Source organism: Micromys minutus, assembly GCF_963924665.1.
Source record: "Micromys minutus genome assembly, chromosome: 13".
Classification (NCBI taxonomy): Eukaryota; Metazoa; Chordata; class Mammalia; order Rodentia; family Muridae; genus Micromys; species Micromys minutus.
This window is the reverse complement of record NC_137982.1, coordinates 15,878,753-15,899,234: the sequence shown is the minus strand read 5'-3', so window position 1 is coordinate 15,899,234 and position 20,482 is coordinate 15,878,753. Positions and strand designations below refer to the sequence as shown.

At 34.7% G+C, this 20,482-nt stretch overlaps 1 protein-coding gene across 1 annotated transcript in view; it reads left to right on the top strand.

The window, feature by feature from the left end:
• Window positions 1-20,482, top strand: part of LRP1B (LDL receptor related protein 1B) — a gene marked incomplete at both ends in the record, with an annotated part of 1,929,155 nt that overhangs the window by 1,830,365 nt on the left and 78,308 nt on the right. The window contains 2 exons of the mRNA XM_080928219.1: window positions 10,846-11,069; window positions 12,733-12,839. Of these exons, the coding sequence (XP_080784345.1) occupies window positions 10,846-11,069; window positions 12,733-12,839 (331 nt within the window). The remainder of the gene's footprint in view (window positions 1-10,845; window positions 11,070-12,732; window positions 12,840-20,482) is intronic.

The following is a 20,482-nucleotide window of genomic DNA, read 5'->3' as shown; positions in this document are numbered from 1 at the left end:
TAAAAAGAAATAAGAAATAGAATATACCTTCTTCCCAGGACATCATGGTACCTTCTTTTTTTTTTTTTTTAAACTGAACAATGGTATTTTAAAAAACAAAGATAAATGTACATATTTTAAAACATTTTTGCATGAAAATATATGAATAAATTTTTGTCAGTACTGGTTTTTTTAAAGTTTTGATAGTATGCATTAAAATGTTACTAGTTACAATGAGCATAAAGTACATGTTAAACAAGATGAAACCTGGAAATAGTCAGTTTTCTTGGTGTGTAAATATTAAGCATAATGATTTTTCAACATTTTTTTTGTCTTGTTTTTCTTGAACTTCATATAGTCTGTGAGTTGTTTCTGGGGTCTTCAGAGCTTTCTGGGGTTAGTATCCAATTATCAGTAACTGCATATTATGTGTGTTTTTTGTGACTGGGTTACCTCACTCAGGATGATATTCTCTAGATGGGGATGACATTTGAAATGTAAGTAAATAGAATATTCAATAAAATTATAAAAAATATTTACATATACATTTTGGAAATATGTTTCCACAATCTCCTAATCCTCCTTCTTCTGAACCTACTAAACTTCATGTTCTTTTCTAAACATCTCACTATAAAAATAAATAAATTTTAAAATATTTTGAAAAGCAAAACATACAAATTTTTAAAAAGTAAAGCAATAGTAAAAAAAAATACCAAAAATTCCAAAATAAAACTAATTCCTAATATATACAAATTATGGAGTTAGTTTTGTATTTGCCTGTTATTTGTGCACACAGGATATATCCTGAGTTAGAATAGAGTTGACACTTCATTCAAGAAAGCCAATATTTTTCCTGGTATCAAGTAGAAATAGATAATAGGTTGGGGTGGGACTTTGTGTTGCTTTCTCCTTCACAGTTCTAAGATTATGTCTGTTTTGAAGCTGTGCATGTCTGTGTATGGTGTCCTGGTCTCTAGGAGTTTGTACCTTTATCATATTTTTTTCTGGAAGATACAATTTCATCAGAGTCATCTACCATCTCTGGCTCTCAAAATCTCTTTATCTCCCCTTTCTCATAGATCCCTGAGCACTTCTGGAAAAGTTTGGTAAAACCATCCCAATTCACTCATAGAAATTTTTCAGTGTGTGGAATTTTGTTCATTGTCAACTGCTCCAAGAAGTTTCTTTAATGATATTTTTAATAATTCTCTGCATCATGAGTAAAGCAATCTATAATTACATGTAATTTTTCACCATGGTACTGTATGAAAATAACATTAATATTTTCCCTAGGCCCATGATTTTTCTAATATGCAGATTCTAGGTCACATATGCAGGGACAAATATGAGTTCCATTTCAAGGGGTGGGCCCTAAAATCCATTAAAAATGTAGTTTGTTACTCTCTTTCCATTTGTGCCTCAATTGTACTAGTATATCTTACAGGCATGTTTTTGTTGCTAGTAGCAAAGTTGGGTGATACTGATACTTGTCTTTTACTATTACATTTCTGGTAGCATAAAGAGTACCTTCTACTTTGTTCATTTGCTTCAGAGGAACTTTTCTCCTTGTCCTCTATTTCCTCTGGTTCTTCCACTCTTTCTGCCTCTTTTTTCCTGGGAAGAATTTAAGAGAACTCTGAGCTCTGAGGAGAGGAATTTAAGAGAACATATCTCTGGGTAATTTTGGGCATTGGGTCTCTGTAAAATCTTGTCTGATTGACAAGAGATGGCAAGCTGTGGCTTTATCTTCCTTATTATTAGGAGGCTTTATAAAACCTATATTCTGAATGTTAAGTGTTCTCAGCTGCACTAGGTTATTATAACACCACTCTATGCTCCCCACTTACAGCCATCTCGCCCTACTTTTGCTTCCTCTTTCCAATCTCCCCTCCTACCCATGACCCGATTCTCCAATTCCTATTCCTCTTGTTGCCATTCTTCCTTAAAAGCTATTGCATTTCTTACTCATAGGTTTAATTATGTGTCCCCTCTTAGTCCCTTTCTTTATTCCTAAATTTTTGAAGTCTATGAATATGGGACATAATAAAAGAAATTTTGGAATAAATTTTCTATTTATAATTTGTCTAATTATTTGAGTAGTAGTGACATTGATGCTTCCTTGATCACTAACCCATTTGATCACTGGCTTTTGTTGAATATCATTTCACTGTACTTAAGTGTACAAAATTGTAAGCTTTTATTTTCTTCCTCTGGTCTTCATGCTTGTTTTTATGCCAGAAACATATTAATTTTAATTTGTTTTTCTATAATATGACTTGAAATATCTCACTAGCATTGTTATTTGTTGCTTAGGATTGTTTTCACTATCCTGAGTCAATTGTGCTTCATTATGAATTTTAAGATGTTTTCTTGTATTTTTTACATATAAAAATTTTAACTTACTTTCTTTGGTCCATCTCTGCCTATCCTGAATAAATCCAACTTGAGCATGATGGGTGATCTTTTGATATATCTCTTTATTTGGCATACAGTTATTTTTCTGAGAATATTTTAGTTGATGCTTGTGAAGTTGTAAATATTCTTGAATGAGGGAATGGCGCTATTAGGAGATGGTGGAATAGGTGTGGCCTTGTTGGAGGGCATCTATCACTGTAGGAAAATGCTTTGACAGGCTCAGTATTTCTTAGAAGGGCAAACAAAACATTCACAGGAGAAAATACAGGGACAAATAGAGGAGCAGGGATTGAAGAAAAGATTATTGGGAGACTGCCTCATCTGGCCACCTACTCCACATGTAGCCACCAAACCCAGTCACAACTGCTGCTGCTAAGAAGTGCTTACTGGCAGGAGCCTGATAAGAATGCCTCCTCAAAGGCTCTGCCAGAGGCATACTAATAAAGTTTGGAATGCTTGCAGCTAACCATTGGACTGAACACAGGAACCCCAATGAAAGAGCTAAAGAAAGAAATGAAGAAGCTGAAAGGGTTTGCAACCCAATGGGAAGAACAACATTACCAACCAACCAAACCCTCTAGACCTATAACTCCAGTTGCAATTGTAGCAGAGAATAACATTATCTGGCATCAATGGCAGAAGTGACCTTTGGTTCAGTGAAGGCTCATTGACCCAGTGTAGGGGAAAGCTAAGATGATGAGGTGGGAGAGCATGATTGGGAGAGGGAGCACCTTCATGGAAGCAAAGGGAGGGAGAGGGGGATGGCAATGTGGGAAAAGGGGATAGCATTTGAAATGTAAATACAGAGAATATCTATTAAATAAAAGAGTTGTTTTGGTCATGGTGTGTCTGCACTGCAAAGGAAATTCCAATTAAGATAGTGTTCATCAGGAAAATTCTGCTATAGTTCTGTCTGTCTTTCTGTCTGCCTTCTTCCATCTCTCTCTCTCTCTCTCTCTCTCTCTCTCTCTCTCTCTCTCTCTCTCTCTCTCTCTCTCTCTGTGTGTGTGTGTGTGTGTGTATGTATGTATCTTAATTTGTTTTTTGGTATTAGAGAATTATTTGCTTCATAGTCATTTTGTTGTGTTTCTTTTTCCTCTATTAATAGACCAATTTTTAATGTTTTTTTCTGAAGGTCTTTTATAATTTCAATTTTAAAAGCAATTTTTGACAATCTTCTAGAATTTTTCTGTGAATCCATATGAGCCAGGTTTTTGTTGTTGTTGGAAGGCTTTGTACTACTGTTTAGATCTTTTTATTTATAAATTTGATTAGCATGTTAATCTTTTTTGTTTGACTTTAATGGTTTTGATGGATCTAGAAATTCATCCACTACTTATAGTATTCTAATTTTACAGAGTTCCCTTAAGACAGTCTTAATTGTGTTCATATTTGCTGTCATCCCTTTCTGTTCTAATCTGAGTCTCTTGATTTGGTTTCCCTCTTTCTTCCTGCTTATTTCTTATCCACATAGAATCCAGTCTTCCATTGGCTGATTCTTAGTAGCTTTCACTGCCACTCTCTCATTGTTTACCAGTCTGAGACTTAATATTTCTTGTTGGATTTGTTTTGTTTTGTTTATCCAAATTCTTGGATAGTATTCTTTATTTGTTAATGTCTTTTCTGAGTTTTTAATTATTTTTGAGATTATTATGATTACATGATTTTCCCCCTTTACATGATTTTTCCTTCCCTTTCATTTCTACAAATCCTTCAATATATCCCCTTTTGCTCTTTTTCCAATCCATGTTCTCTTTATTTATTATTTTGGGTTAGGCAACTTGATCAGTCTATCATTTCAACAGACTGCCTTCTCAGAACTTTTAAAAATGCCCCAGAATTTTTACCATTATTTAAATATTTTATTAATTATTTTATTTGCTTAAATTTCAAATGACATATTCCTGTTCCTTGTTACCCCTCTACCAATCCCTCCATCCCATCTCCCCCTTTTCTTTGCCTCTTGAGGGTGTACCCTCACCATTCAACTACTGCTGCCTCACCTCACTCCTCTAGCATCCCCCTAGATGATGGGGCAACTAGTCTCCCTCCCCTCCCATTAATGTCAGATATGGCCATCTTCTGTTACATATGTATCTAGAGTCCTGGCTCTCTCCATGTAGACTCTTTGGTGGTTGGTTTAGTCCCTGGGAGCTCTAGATGTTCCAGTTAGTTGATATTGTTCTTCTTATGGGATTGAAATCTCCTTTAGTCTTCCTCTAGCTCTTCCACTGAGGTCTCTATGCTCAGTCCATTGGTTGGGTGAAAGTATCTCCATCTGTGTTGGTCAGGTGCTATCAGGGAAAGGCCACATCAGACTCCTTCAGCAACTGCTTCTTGGCATCAGAAATAGTGTAGGAGTTTGGTGTCTGATGACAGGTTGGATCCCTAGGTAGGGAGGTCTCCAGATAACCTTCCTTTCAGTCTCTGTTCCATTTTTTCCCTTTTCATTCCTTTTGGTAGGAGCATTTCTGGGTTAAAAATTTTGAGATGAGAGGGTAGCCACATTCCTATAATGGGGTCATGCCTATATACTAGATGTTGTCTCTATAGGTTGTATCTCCACTTTGTTCAGAATTTCAGCTAAAGCCATTGTCAATGGCTCCTGTGAGCCTCTCGCTTCCCTGGAGTCTGAGACTTTCTAATGGCTACCACCAGAATAGAAACATGTAGCATAGGGGAAGGAGAGTTTACTGTTAGTACTCATTTTTTGGTGAATCCTGTGAGGTTCAATTTTGTCTGGCTTTCTTCTTTGATCCACATCTCATTCAGGAATATATATGATTTGTACTCTCATAGATTGTATATTTACTAGAGATTTGTTTGCTATGGATCTTAAACTTTATAGTGTTTAGATTGAATGCACACAGTTATTTCAATTTTCTCTTTCTTTGTTTTAAAGGTTTATTTTGTATCTCTACATAAAATCTGTTTTATAGACTCTTCAATGTGATGCTGAGTAAAACAGAATATTATTTAGAATGGTATAGTTATCTGTTGGGTCCATTTCATAGATGACATTCTTAATTGTTAATAATTTTGTGTTTTGTCACATATTAATTAATATACACTTTGTATATTTATGGATTTATTGAATGATTGATTCAGATAATCACTGTTATAGAAAAATGAGTTATTAAAATCATCCACGATTTGATCTGAATCTTTAAGTCATGTAGTAATGTTTTTATAATATTGGTCATGCTAGAATTTAGTGCATAAATATTTAGAATTGTAATGACTTACTGGTTAATTGCTTGATTAGAATGAAGTTCTTTGTGTTTTTCTCTTAGTTTTAGTATCAAATGTATTTTGTCAGATATTATTATGTCAATACCCATTTGATTCCTTGTTTTAATTTTATAAAGTAATTTTACTCAGTCTTTTCCCTTATGGTGGTGGCCATATTTAAAACTAAGTTGAATTTATTCTAAAGAATGAAAAAATGAATTTTGTCGCTTAATTAGTTCAACTAATTGTGTTTTGAGGATAGAGAGTTAAGATCATCAATACTTAACATTAATTTTGAAAAGTGTGTGTTGATGATGATCTGTTTCTTTTTTTTCATTTGCATAACTATCCTTTGTGTTTGGTGGCTTTTTGCTTTTGTTTTAATTTTTTCCTTTCTATGCTCTTTTGACTATGTATTTCCCTCTTCAGTCTTAAGTATTCAATAGTATCTGTGGGGATAGTTTCATGGGCATGGATCATTTCATCCTCCTTATATCATGGGTAAAGCTTGTATCCTCAACTATGGCAGACAGTTTTGAAGGGTATAAATCTCTAGATTTACAGCCATCATATATTAGAGTATGTAATTCTAGGCTCTTTCAGCTTTCAAAGGTCCCACTAAGAAATCAGCTGATTTTCTGATGTATTTTCCTTTATATGTAACTTGTTTTTTTCTCTCTTGCAGTTTCCAATATTCTTTCCTTTTCCTATATAATTAATATTTTAACTATGCTGTTCTAAAGGAAATTACTTTTCTTGACTTGTTTGAATGGTGTTTTGTGTGCTTCTTTTATCTGTATAGGTATGTATTTCCTTAATTTTGGAAAATTTTTTTCCATTATCTAATTGAATATATGGTTTATTTTATTGGCCTGAGATTCTTCCACTTTGTTTATATTTGTAATTATAAGGTTTTTATTTTAATGGTATGATTCACAAGTTCTTTTATGCTCTTTGTCTCTCTGTCTCTCTCTCTGTCTCTGTCTCTCACACTTTCTCTTCCTCCCTCCCTGCCTCCCTCCATCCCTCTGTCCCTCTCTCCTTCCCTTTCCCCTCACTTTCTCTCTCTCTCTTTGTGTTTCTGTCTTTGTTTACATTTATATGTGTTTAATTTTTTGTCAATCTTAGTTTGTGCAGTCTAATTACTTGATTTAATCTTGTAGTCCCGATATTCTGTTTTCTACAGAATTCATTTTATCTATAAAGATTTCTGGTGAGCTTTCTAATCGAATTATTGAATTTTAAAAATGATCTACATTTCAGCTTAGAGTTTTCTTTAATATTTTCATTTCTTTACAATATTCAGCTTTCAAACGCAGAATTGTCTTCATCATTTCATTTATACCTATGGTTGTGATTTCTGGGCATTATTTAGGCATTTGTTTCTGTTATCACTAAATTCATTTAGCTCATTACGTCCTCCTTAAACTATTTGAATTCTTTGACTAAGTTTATGATTGTACAGATGAGTTATATGTCCTGGTGCACATTTAGGCAATTCTCACCTGAGAAAATTTTTATGTAATTGGTGAATTTGGCAAGAGGTGGAAGTGGATAATATACTATCTTTGTCTTTCAAACTATTTAAAATTTACAATTGTGATGAGTCCTGGGCATGTGGAGATCTTTTTGTAGTTCTATGTCTGATGACAGTTGCCTTACATCTTTCTAACATATTTTTGTCTCATACTGAGTCTGGGAATACAATGAGTGCCTAAGGAAAGGCCTACATCATGAATGTGGAACAGGTAGTCTAGTATGAGGTGACTTTACAGAATAGGTCACTAATTTTTCTTAAAATATGTAGGTAACTATAATGTTTTAGTAAGAAATAATGGTTTTCATAATTTCCATGGTTGAAATCATCTTTAATAAGAATTTTCAGTTCCTCATTTAAACCATATATGTTCAGGATAATATTTTTAGTACTCAACATAGAATGGTGACAGATAGCACACAGTAGTGTGCTTAGTAATCAAAATTTAAATATGGAACATTAACTTACCAATTTGTTACAATTAAACTGTCAGTTTTCTGTAAGGTTTAATTTATTCATTCAACTAATATTTTGATAGGCCCCTAACTTAGCTGTGGTTTTAGAAATCTTAAGACCTTTCAAGTTTTATGAAGAACTCGTCAATTCATATCTTTGATGCTGTGCAATAATAACGATGAAAACCTTGGCTGTCAGAATGGTCACTTGCTTAAACTTTCCCAAAAGGGACATGTCGCTATGGGATCATTTCTTTTGTCCTGTTAGTAGGTCTAAGAAACAAATTAACATTTTTTGTTCTATTTCATATGCCACTTGATTTTTATTTTTATTTTATTTTATTGCTTTCCGTTCTGTCCTTTTAGGGTTAAGTGATTGATGCTATGCTATAATGTATTTACAGTCAGTTCTCTTTCCTGTCTCTGTGACTCAGTTTAAATGGTCAGTTTTTCCTAACTTTATGTATTCATCAGATAGAGTTAAAATTATAGCACGAGCTTTCTGTTCCTCTCCATTTGTTAAGATCTGTGTAGTGTGAGCCACTTGTATATGGGTAATATTGATCAAAATCCTTGTGATTCAATGAAGCTACAAGCCTACACAAAGAACTAACTATAGGAAACTGAGAAATACCAAAAGTGACAGAAATAGTTTTATACAGGGAAGTGCACAGCACTTGGTTATCTGTTACCAAATGGACAGCCATGAAAATGTACATACAATTAATGTAATACAGACTGAGGAGACTATTATTTATGTATTCAGAAACATATATGCATGTGCCAATAATAATTGAGAAGACCATGAATTTTAAAGACAGTAAAAAGTTGCATATGAGAGGGTTTAATCTCATTTTAAAGGGGAGAAGAAAATGACATAATTGTATTATAATATTTTTTTATTAAAGTCCTTGAGTAATAGTGAGGAATGCCCCCTTCTTTGGACTCCTTCTGTAAATAAATCCCTATTGTATCTGTGAACTCTCAGTGCTATGAGTCACTGTCTCCAATAACAGGCTTAATCTGCTACCATCATTCCCTGAGAATTAATATTCTTACTAAATGGTATCAGCATTTCAGTTATAATTAATTGAATATAGCCAACTCTGGCACAATATTAAGCTTTAGTGTGTCTAATAGGAGGTCGTCATTGATCTTGAAACCAGAAGACAGAGCCAGCAACAGAATTCTGTAAGCATGGAGACCATCATAAAACCTCAAACTATAAGAAAGTCCAAATAGTCACATTAAAATTATTTATCCATCAGTCCCATATGATTTTCATGAATGAAAATTACCTCATTGGAAACCCAGAGAAGAGAAAATACAGGATCAGTCAGAAACGTTATCAAAGAATTAATAACTTTAAAGAAAACAGGATCAAACATCTCAGGTTGGATTTATATGTATCACAATACTAGGATCCACTGTGCTTAAAATCAATGTCAGCCCTTTTCAGTTTTCCAGGCATGTACTTTATACTAGAAATTCAAACTAAATTTGATTTGCATTTAATAATTTACTCCTGATGCAGTCGTCAAAACAACACCTGGGAAAAGTATCACTAAACATGACATCCTTATTTAAATTTGAGGAATGGAGTTTCATGTATGACAATGACATGGTGTTGCACATGTAAAATTAATGAACAATCATCCCTTTCAGCATAAATGAAGTAAAAAAAAAGAGGATAATTTCAAACAGTAGGAAGTTAAAAGAAATTTGTATACCTGGGCAATGATATTATTAAGACGAGAGTTTGAATTTGTATGCTTAAGTCTGATAAAAAGAATAGTCAATCTTTTCTTATGATCAAGATGGATCAGCAATATATTGTCCTCAGTGTAAAGGTCTGTTCTGTTTTTTTTTATCAACATAAGTATTTAATAATAGACATTTAACTGTGTAGAAGAGCAATTTATCACCTAGTTTTTTGTTACTAAGGATATGGTTTACTTACATGAAATTTATTTGCTATTTAGTGATATATTTACATTTATCTTCTGATAATCTGAACAAAAAACATTAAAGTAATGCACATTTTTCACTAGAGTGGAATCCCTGATACTACAAGGGGGAAACAGGAAACTGTTTCTGGGATCTATGGTTTATTGAAGGCAACTTCTTTTCTCTTAGAAATTGCTAGTCAGCAGCAAACAAGGACTTGTTCTTAGATCCTGTGTGTGTGTGTGTGTGTGTGTGTGTGTGTGTGTGTGTGTTTGTGTGTGTGTGTGCGGTTTGTGTATGTGTGTATGGGTGTGTGTTTGAGATACCTGTGTTTTTTTTTTGTTGTTGTTGTTTATGACTAAATCACCTAAAAGTCTATTTTATGTTAAAATGGCATTTCTCCACTGTCAGGATAGTACTCACCTGAAATAATTGTTTCTTTTCTTGGTATGATACTTCTGGGGATCTCTTCTTCTGTTAATGCAGAATAAACCTGACCATGTCAAGTTAATTACTATTTTTTTCCATTCAAAGTGATAAAGTTAACTAATGGCTTCAGAATATATATATATTTTGCTCACACATTCTGTGAATTTTACCTTTCACTTATAATAACTCTGTAAAACAGAATCGTAAAATAGTCAAGCTTTCAGACAGATATTTCAGCTTACGTTAATACATATTGAAATGTTTTTTCATGTTAATATGTCTGTTTATAATACTTAATTTTAATTGTTAAAGTCAACTCTATGTGGCAGAAATCCAGAAAACCCTATTCTCTCACAGTGCTGAAAATATGTATTAGTCAAAGTCCGTGGATAAAATTTTGTAGCAATATATATTTATATCTTAGAACACAACCATGATATTTCTAAATAAATATTTTAAAACTGAATGGATATGATCTAATTGACATGTATATGAATATTCACCATGCCATTTTTAATAACCTAAAATTATAAGTGATACATATGGATAGACATCGCTGAATGCTACACAAATCTGTATATCTTTATGAAATAAAATTACAACCATCAATAAAGGCATTGGGAACTGATTATGATATGGGTAAGTTGTATGTGAGACATTAAGCAGAAGTTAAAAATAGAAGATACTGCTATTCCTTAATGGATGTATTGTTTCTGTAATGCATGAAAAACAGTCATGTAATAGCATCTAGAATATCTCCTAGAAACCCTATAATTCCATTGCATAAATACAAAAAAGGATGCAAGTTTTCTCCCAAAAATACTGTGGTGCATTTCTTTTCTTTTCTTTTAGTGTCCTGAATTTAAAAGGCCCCGAGACATTGCGGTTGACTGGGTTGCAGGAAACGTTTATTGGACTGATCATTCCAGAATGCACTGGTTCAGCTACTATACTACTCATTGGACCAGCCTGAGGTACTCCATCAATGTAGGACAGCTCAATGGCCCAAACTGCACCAGACTCCTAACTAATATGGCTGGCGAGCCCTATGCTATTGCTGTAAACCCTAAAAGAGGGTAGGTTGATGACTTGGTGTTTTTGTTTCTCAATATAATATGAATACTGATATTTATCGATTGTGATCTGCAATTTTGTTCAAGGTGAAGCAAATTTCTGTGACCTGAAAATCCCTTTACTGCTATCTCAGAACTGTTTTCCCTTAAAGGTGTTGACAACAGATATTTTTTATAAATGTCTTCCACATTATCCATTTAGTACCTGTATAAAAATCTCTTTTTTGTCTCTGTGTGTTTGTGTGCATTGATTACAAACAGTGAAATTGACATGGTAATCACATGACTACTACTTTTTTTATTGTGGAGATCAGGAATATTTATTTATAAGATCAATCTAAAACAACAATTTTGATGTTATGAGAATAGTTATAAAAATAGGTATTGCTTGTTCTTGGATGCTCATGGCTGCCAGCTGACAGTTTTTTGTTTTTTTTTTTTTTTTTTTTTTTTTTTGAGTCATAGTTTCATTTTTTTTTACACATGACCAAAATTATTATAGGTTTACTAATTCAACTTTTTTTGTTTTGTTTTGTTTTATTTTTTCTTGGACTTTACACATTTTAAACCACAATTAAATATGAAACATTAAATGTATTAAAAGGAGTGCTTTGAGATTAAAAATAACAAAACACGAAGACATAAAAACCTTAAATCTCTTTACATTTTGGTGACTTAATTTGAAGATATCTTTTTTATGATATTAGATGAAGATACTTTTCTTCAGTGATGTAGAAAAAGGGCAAGTTTTACATGAAAGTCTTCAATATCAAAAAATAATCCAATTATTAAATTGTAGAATGAAACTTACTGTATTCACTGAATGAGAAAACCATTTTCTCTTCAGTCACTGAGCAATGCCTGTGATTTTAGCATTTGGAAGGTAGATGTAGAAGCATCTAGAGTTCAAGATGTAGAAGCATCTAGAAGAGCTATATAAGGACCTTGGTGTTAGCTTTGACTTTAGTACCTGGAAAAGTGAAAGAAAAAAAAATAGTACTCTGTTGGTATTTTGGGGGGTTAACATTCTTATAAATTTAACTTTACATTATTCTGTTGAAGGTAGATTTGTCTCTCACATCACAAAAAAAGTTCCCCTCTCTCCACTCCTCTCAACCCCCTCTACCTACTCTTGGGTTTTTAATACATGTACAAAAAATATTTTCATTATTTTGATATCCTGCTTTCCTTGGACGCCCCCTCATCATGTCCCCCTTCCAATTTCATATCAGTTGTCTTTAAATTTTTTATTTTACCTTCAGACCCACTTATTTCTAAAATGATAAATTGACTGAATAATATATAACTATAAAAAAAATCTAGAGTGAATATTCTGTCACCATATTAACAAAAGATACTTCAAATGACAGAAATAGTGTTCTCTAAGTTATAAGGAGTTTTCAGAACTAAAAATTGTATAACAAATAATAGGCTATGATATACATTGTTAAATATTGTTTTCCAAAATTTATATTTGGTTACGTTGTATTTATAATATCAATTTGCAAAACTCTTTGTTGAAGTTGGACATTGTATAGTTTTAAGTTTGGCCAGTAATCTGCTTAAAGAGAGGATTGGGGAATTTTGACAGGTAATCTAAGGAGATACTGGTAAAATGAAAGAAACAGTTTTTACAGCAATATCCCCTTGACCTTTGTTTCTTTAGGATGATGTATTGGACTGTAATTGGGGATCACTCACATATAGAAGAGGCAGCCATGGATGGCACTTTGAGGAGGATTTTAGTACAAAAAAACTTACAGAGACCCACAGGTATGACATATATAGTGCATATTAAATATAAAGCAAGATGCTAACCATACTAACATTAACAGTTTTTTTCTAGTTTTATTAATGAGAGAACCATATTACAAGAAGAGAAAATAATGTGAAGTATGATATTATTAACATTAACATTTTATATTCTAGTTTATGAACTCAGGTTACTATCATGCTGATAGCTACTTTATGGAGTATTATTTGAAAACCACCAAAGTTGTTAGTAATTTCTTACACAAATAACATTTTAACAGATCCCAGCAGCCCATCATAGATATATGTTAAAGTTACTGAGATGTATGGCAATATTTATGGAAGATGTCACAGAAGTGAACCAAAAGGTGGTGGAAAATCTAATTACTTTCTGTAAGAGGCAGGTTTCATAATTCCTGTCCTTTACATTCAGTTCTTTTTACTTGTAGCCTTTTCTTCTTCACTAATGTTATCTAGGACTCCTAAAACTGTTCTATGAGCACCACCCTTTCCCCTTTCCACATTTCCTGCTGGTTCCCTCAAGCTCCTTCATCTGAATGCCCACTGAATTTTCCAATACCTTGCTTTATCTTTTCTACTGTGCCACATCAAATGTTAATGCTTAAATAATAATATATTTACACACTGTAGGAATCCAAAGATTCTGTGCTACCCACAATACTCAGTGCACCGTAGTTAAAAGAACAGAACAAAGGTTCATATACATAATTTATTTTGATGTTTATTTATTCTTGGTTATCATCTATACCTTAAAATAAATGTGGGAGTTACACTTCATCGACTTTGAATTTGATTTTTGAATTGCATTTAACTCTATTATCTTATTCTTTATGGAATTGGGTAGGTTGAAGGATTCAGTCTATGACCAAATGACTGTTATTCAAACTCATGTGCTTCTGGAACTATATTAAAAGTTTCTAAACCCAGGAAGCATGTTCCAGCTATTGTGAAACTTATGCCATAGCAGAAATTATGATTCATACTTCAATAATTTTTCACAGTTATAATTACTATATAGAAAACAAAACCATTATATGATAGATACTGTTTTGGGGTGCTATTTTATTAGCACTTGATTCTACAATTTGTTGCTTAAGAAGTAACCTGCATAGAGAAAGCCAACTATGTTAGGTTTTGTTCACTATGTCTGACAGAGAGGGGTACGTTATTTTGTCTCAGGGTTTTAAAAGTTGTTAACAAAAATCATTGCTTGCATATGAAGTAAAGGTTAATAGCATGGTGTTAGCAGTTTTCCTGATACTGCTCACCCAATGAAAGAGATAGAGCAGAGAGAAAGAAGTGACCAAAGACCAGGTATAACCATTAACAGCATGCTCCAAGTTCCCACATTAAAACCTCCAAGAGTACTACCTGATTTAGTTTGTGTTGCCATGAAAAAATATACTGACCAAAAGCAAATTATTGGAGGAAAGGTTTGGTTGTTTGTTTGTTAATACATCTTAGCTACAGTTTCCCCTGTCCTCTCTTCCAAGTACATCAGCCCCACCTCTTCTTTGTCTTGCAGTTCCAACCACTTTTGTTTCTCTTCAGAAAAGTCCAGGCCTCCCATGGATATCAAGCAGCCATAACATATCAGGTTGCAGTAAGACTAGGTTCCCCTCTCCTATTAAGACTGGAAGAAGCAAAAGAGTCAGAGGCAGGCCCATCTTTTACTATTAGTAGTCCTACATGACCAAGTTATACAACCATAACTTATAACTAAGAAGCTTAATTCAATTACATGCATGTTCTCTGGTTGTCAGTTCACACTTTGTGAGCCCCTAGGAGCCCAGACTAGTTGGTTCTATTTTCTTGTGGTGTACTTAAACCACTGGGTCCTTCATACTTTCTTCTACATTTTCTGTAGGACTTCCCAAGCTCTGCCTAAAGTTTGGCTGTGTATTCCTGTATCCCTTTACCTCCGTTGCTGGGTGAATCCTCTGATGACAACTCGACTAGGCAACAATCTATGAGTATAGTAGAGTATCCTATAGAAATCATTTCACGACTTTCTTCAGTCAAGATTGGTTCTATAGTAGTTTACTGGTCTTTTGAGCCTCTAGTTCCTGGTCTACCAGGCAATGTCAGAAGTGGGGGTCCCTCTCCTAATATGGGTCTCTAGATGAGCCACTCAGTGGCTAGTCATACAATTTTTTAATCAACATTATTCTAACACATCTTGCAGGTAGAAAAAATTATGGGTACAAGGTATTATGGCATGGTTGGTGCCCCAGTTCTTATAATTGAAGTCTTGTTTGCTTACAGAAGACAAGTAGCTCAAGCTCGATATCCCTTATTACTAAGAGTATTAGCTAGGTTCATCTTCGGTGATTCCTGGGATCTTGCATTGCACCAGGTTTCAAGTTTGTCCCTGAGATTTGGCCAATTCATGTTTTCTATACCAGTACTCTCTTCCTTACCTGATCCCATCAGTTCCCATCCCCACATCTCTACCCTTGTCCGTTTTCAATATCTATTCTCTCTCCCCTTCAGAATAAGATTTGCACTTCCCTCCTTGAGCCATCCTTGTTACTTAGCATCTCTAGGTCTGTGGATTCTAGCATGCTGTGATGGTTTGTATATGCTTGGTCCAGGGAGTGGCACTATTAAGAGGTATGGCCTTGTTGCAGTAGGTATGTCATTTTGGGCATGGGCTTTAAGACCACCATTCTAGCAGTCTGGAAGTCAGTATTCTGCTAAAAACCTTTGGATGAAACTATAAAATTCTTAGCTAATTCTGAACCATGTCTGCTTGGATGCTGCCTTGTCCCCACCTTGATAATAATAGACTGAACTTCAGAACCAGTATTCCAGCCCCAATTAAATGTTTTCCTTATAAGGGTTACCTTGGTCATGGTGGTTGTTCAGAGTAGTAAACAAGACACATGGCTATCCTGTATTTTGTGGCTAATCACTAATCATAAGTGAGTACCAAGTTTGTCTTTCTGGATCTGAATTACCTTACCAAAAAAAAAAAAAAAAAAAAAAAGATCTTTTCTAGTTTTACCCATTTGGAAGCAAATTTCATGATGTCATAATTTTAATAGCTGAATAATACTCATTTGTGTAAAGGCACATTTCCCTTATCCATTGTTTAATTGAAGGACATGTAGATTATCTTTAGTTTCTTGATATTGGGGTCAAAAGGTGCTCTAAACATAGTTGAGTAAAGTTTCTTTGTAGCACAGTAGGGTATCCTTTGCACAAGAATGATATAGCCTGGTCTGTGGGAAGATTGATTCTCAATTTTTTGAGAAAGCACCATATTGATATCCAAAGTGCCTGTAAAAGTTTGCACTTGATAGGCAGTGGAGACAAATTCCCTTTGCTTCCCATCCTTTGCAGCATGATCTGTCACTTGTGTTTCTATTTTTTTTTTTTCTGTTTTGTTTTTTAAATCTTAGCCATTCTGACAAGATAGAATCTCAGAGTGATTTTCATTGACTTTTCCCTGATGGCTAAAAATGGTAAGCATTTCTTTACGGACTTCATGGTCATTTGAAATTCGTCTGTTGAAAATTTAAAACTTAGATCTCTCCCCTATATTTTAACTGGATTATGTGGTTTAGAGATCTTTACTTTATTGAGTTCTTAATATGTAGTCTATTTCAATCCTCTGTCATTTTGTAACTGGGTTACTTCACTCAGGATGATATTTTCTAATTCTATCAATTTGCCTTTAAATATCATGAAGTCATTGTTTTAATAACTGAGTAGCTCCATCGTGTAAATGTCCCATGCTTCAGTATCCATTACTCTGTTGAGGGAAATCTAGGATGTTTCAAGCTTCTAGCTATTATATATAGATAAGGCTGCTATGAACATAGTAGAGCCTGTCTCCTTCTTATATGTTGGAGCATATTTTGCTTATACATGAAAAGAGTAGTATAGCTGGGTCCTCAGTACTATATCCAGGTTTCTTAAGAACTGGCAGCATACTAAATTCCAGAGTGGTTGTAGAAACTTGCAATACCACCAGCAATGGTGGAAGGGGTCTTTTATTCTACATCTTCTCCAGACAGGCATTTACTGTCACCTGAGATTTTGATCTTTTCTTTTTCTTTTATGTTTTTATAAAAACAAGCATTTTTATTTGATTTTATATATTTATATTTGAAATGTTATCCCCTTTCTTGGTTTCTTTCTCTTCCATACTCCCTCCCCCCCCCCTTTCTATGAGGATGCTCCCCGCCCAACTGACCCACTCCCACCTCATTACTCTGCCATTCCCCTGCACTGGGGAAATGAGCCTTCACAAGACCAGACCTTCTCTTCCATTGCTGCCAGATAATGCCCTCCTTTGCTACATTTGTGGCTGGAACCATGCATTCTTCCACATGTACTCTTTGGTTGGTGGTTTATTCCCTGGGAGCTCTGGAGATTCTGATTGGTTGATAATATTCTTCCTTGCATAAGGTTGCAAACCCCATCAGCTTCTTCAGTACTTTCTCTAACTCCTCCATTGTGTTCCCTGTGTTCAGTTCAATGATTAGCTGCAAGCACCCTCATTTGTATAAGTAAGGTTCTGGCAGAGCCTCTCAGGAGACATCCATATCAGCAAGCACTTCTTGGTATTAGCAATAGTGACTGGGTTTGGTGGCTGCATATGGGATAGATTCCCAGATGGGGCAGTCTTTGGGTGGCCTTTCATTCAGTCTCTGCTCAACTCTTTGACTCTGTACTTCCTCCCTTAAATATTTTGTTCCCCCTCATAAGGAGGACTGAAGCTTCTACATTTTGGGCTGTCTTCCTCTTGAGCTTTGTATGGTCTGTCAATTGTATCTTGAGTATTTTGAGCTTTTGGGCTAATATGCACTTATCAGTGAGTGCATATCATACCTGTTCTTTTGTGACTGGGTTTCCTCACTCAGAATGATAACTTAGAGTTCCATCTATTTGTCTAAGAATTACATGAAGTCATTGTTTTTAATAGCTCAATAGCACACAGGGCAAAGGGCACAGGAACTACAGAGCATCAAGGGACAGGACACTTTCTGTCTCCATCTGCACCCTGTAGCCAAGGCTGTCCCAAACCCCTCTATACCCAAGTCCTGCCAGAAGAGTACTAGTCTCCCAGGAGTGCTCTCACTCTTAAGCCCAAAGATGAGATTTTATTTGCTCCAATAACTGTCCAAAGATGGATCCGCCATGAACACACAGGGTACAAGAACAGGGGACAGCACGGAACAGGATCCTGTGACCTCTATATACCTTTAATAATTGAGATTCTCTTTTTATATCATCCTGTGTGTTATTCTTAATTTTTAATTCCTAGAACTCTCTCAGTTTATGTTTCCTTATTGCTTCTGTTTTCATTTTCATGTTTTTGTCAGTTTAATTGTTTCTTTCAATTTTTTTTCTTGGTAGTCCCTGAGGGATTTATTCATTCCCTCAAATTATTAGTGATTTTCTTAGTTTCTTTGAGGACCTTAGTCATTTCTTTTCCAGTTTTTTCTTTAATGCTTCAACTATGTTCAAATATATTCAGGAGCTGCTGTGGTAGGACAGATGAACTCTGGTGGAGACATACTTCCCTGGTAGTTACTGATTGATTTCTTTGGCTGGAATCTAGGCATCTTTATCTGGAGTGATTGCAGGTGCTGGCTTTTTCTTTGTATTGGTTTGATGGGAGTTTTGTTCATTGGGTTGTTTCCTCTCTGGGTTTTCAGAATGTGTTGGCTGAGTTTTTCTGTTTTACTTGTTTGCCCAGAGAGTGTATTCATGAGGGAATGCTTGCAAGGGGGTTTTAAAGGCTGATCTTCTGGCAGGCCTAGACTGTGCTTGAGCAAGGGATATTTGCTGATGCCGGAGTCTGGGACACATGGACAAGGTGGGAAGGAATTGGCAAGAAGATTCATAAGTGGGCTAAAGTGTGGGGAAGGGAGACTGCAGCTGGCTGGTATTTTTCTCTGACCAGGGAACTGGATCTGGAGTAATAGAGAGTGTGAGGGAAGTCTGGTCTATCCAGTCTTCTGGCCGGTATACCCGGTGTTTGAACAAGGGATGCTTGTTGGGGGATGTGTGGTTGTGCCACAGGAATCAGACAGAAAAGAAAGACTAGAGGAAGATTGGATGGTCTATGGTATTCATAATAGGCCTGCAAAGTGGGGAAGAGAAGCTGCAGCTTATGTTCTGCTGCAGCGCTAAGGGTGACAAATGAACCGTGGAATTAGAGAGTGGGGAAGGACCGGGTGCACTTTATCTAGGTGGTCATCTGGAAGCTGCAGTCTGTGGTTCAGTAGGGGATATTTGTTGGAGTTGGGGTCTGAGACAAAGAGGACAGGAGAGCAGAGAGGTCTGTGAGATTCGCAATAGGCATGCACAGAGGGGACATAAAAATGCAGCTGGTGTTTTGTTGCAGCTGGTGGTATGTTCTGAACCTAATTTAGTTTTCACAAATAGAACCCCAATACAAAGTGATAATAAAATACTTTGAACTACTGATCTGTGTTTCCATATGTATATATCCTATACACTTGGAAGATATGTACTTGTAATAATATTACTACTGAGATACTTTATATCAGAATATATTCACTGTTCAGGTGTTGCTGATACTTTAGACTTTTTTCATAACATTTTCTCCATTTTCTTGGTATATATAAACATTTGCTGTAACCTCAATATCAGACATTATATTAAAATATGTAGCTATTATAAAGTCTCTTTGTATCCATGTGTATACTTTTGGTCTTTATATGTTGTATTTTATAGAATGTTACATTTCTGTTACTCACTCAGAGTCAAATATAATACTAATTATGTGACCTACAGTTTATTCATTTATGGCTTATACTTTAGAGATAGTATCAACTAGATGAACCTTTGGAATTCATATAAAACTGTCTCTGTACAATTATGTAATGCCTATATGTACTCGGTTTTGAAGTCTACCCTCTAGTCACATATCATACTACCAGATCTCCTATTGTAAAAGTTACCACCATTGTGCAATGTCAGTTTTTTTCAGCTGTTGTCACGCCATCAGAAATGCTATTAATGATACAATGTTAACCCAAATTTAAATTTTATATATCAAATAATATAAATTACTTCAAAACATTATCAATATTCTTTATGGTCATAAATATTTATACATGAAAATTTCATCTAAGTGTATAGACAAATACAATTAATAAAGCTTAGATTATGGATAATTATGTTTATCAAAATATATAAATGAATGCAGAAATAAATATTTGCTAGTATTTAAGACAGTTGAACACTGAACCTGGAACCTTCTGTTTCAATTAGATTGGCAGAGTGTACAGAAATCACATATATTGACAGATATTATTTATGCCATTTAAAACATATGCCCTAGTGAAAAATATTCTATGTCAGTCATATGCTTAATCTTGAATGGGCAATAGAAATGTAATATTTGTATAACACCAAAACATATATAAAAAATAGAAAAAATAAGTACAATGAGACTTGATAGTTATTCATTATAGAACCCAGATCTACCAGCCCAGAAATGGCACTGCCCACAATGGGCAGGGCCTTCCCCCCTTGATCACTAGTTGAGAAAATGCCTTACAACTGGATCTCATAGAGGCATTTCCTCAACTAAAGCTCCCTTCTCTGTGATAACTCCAGCTTCTGTCAAGTTGACACAAAACCAGCAATTAACACCTTGT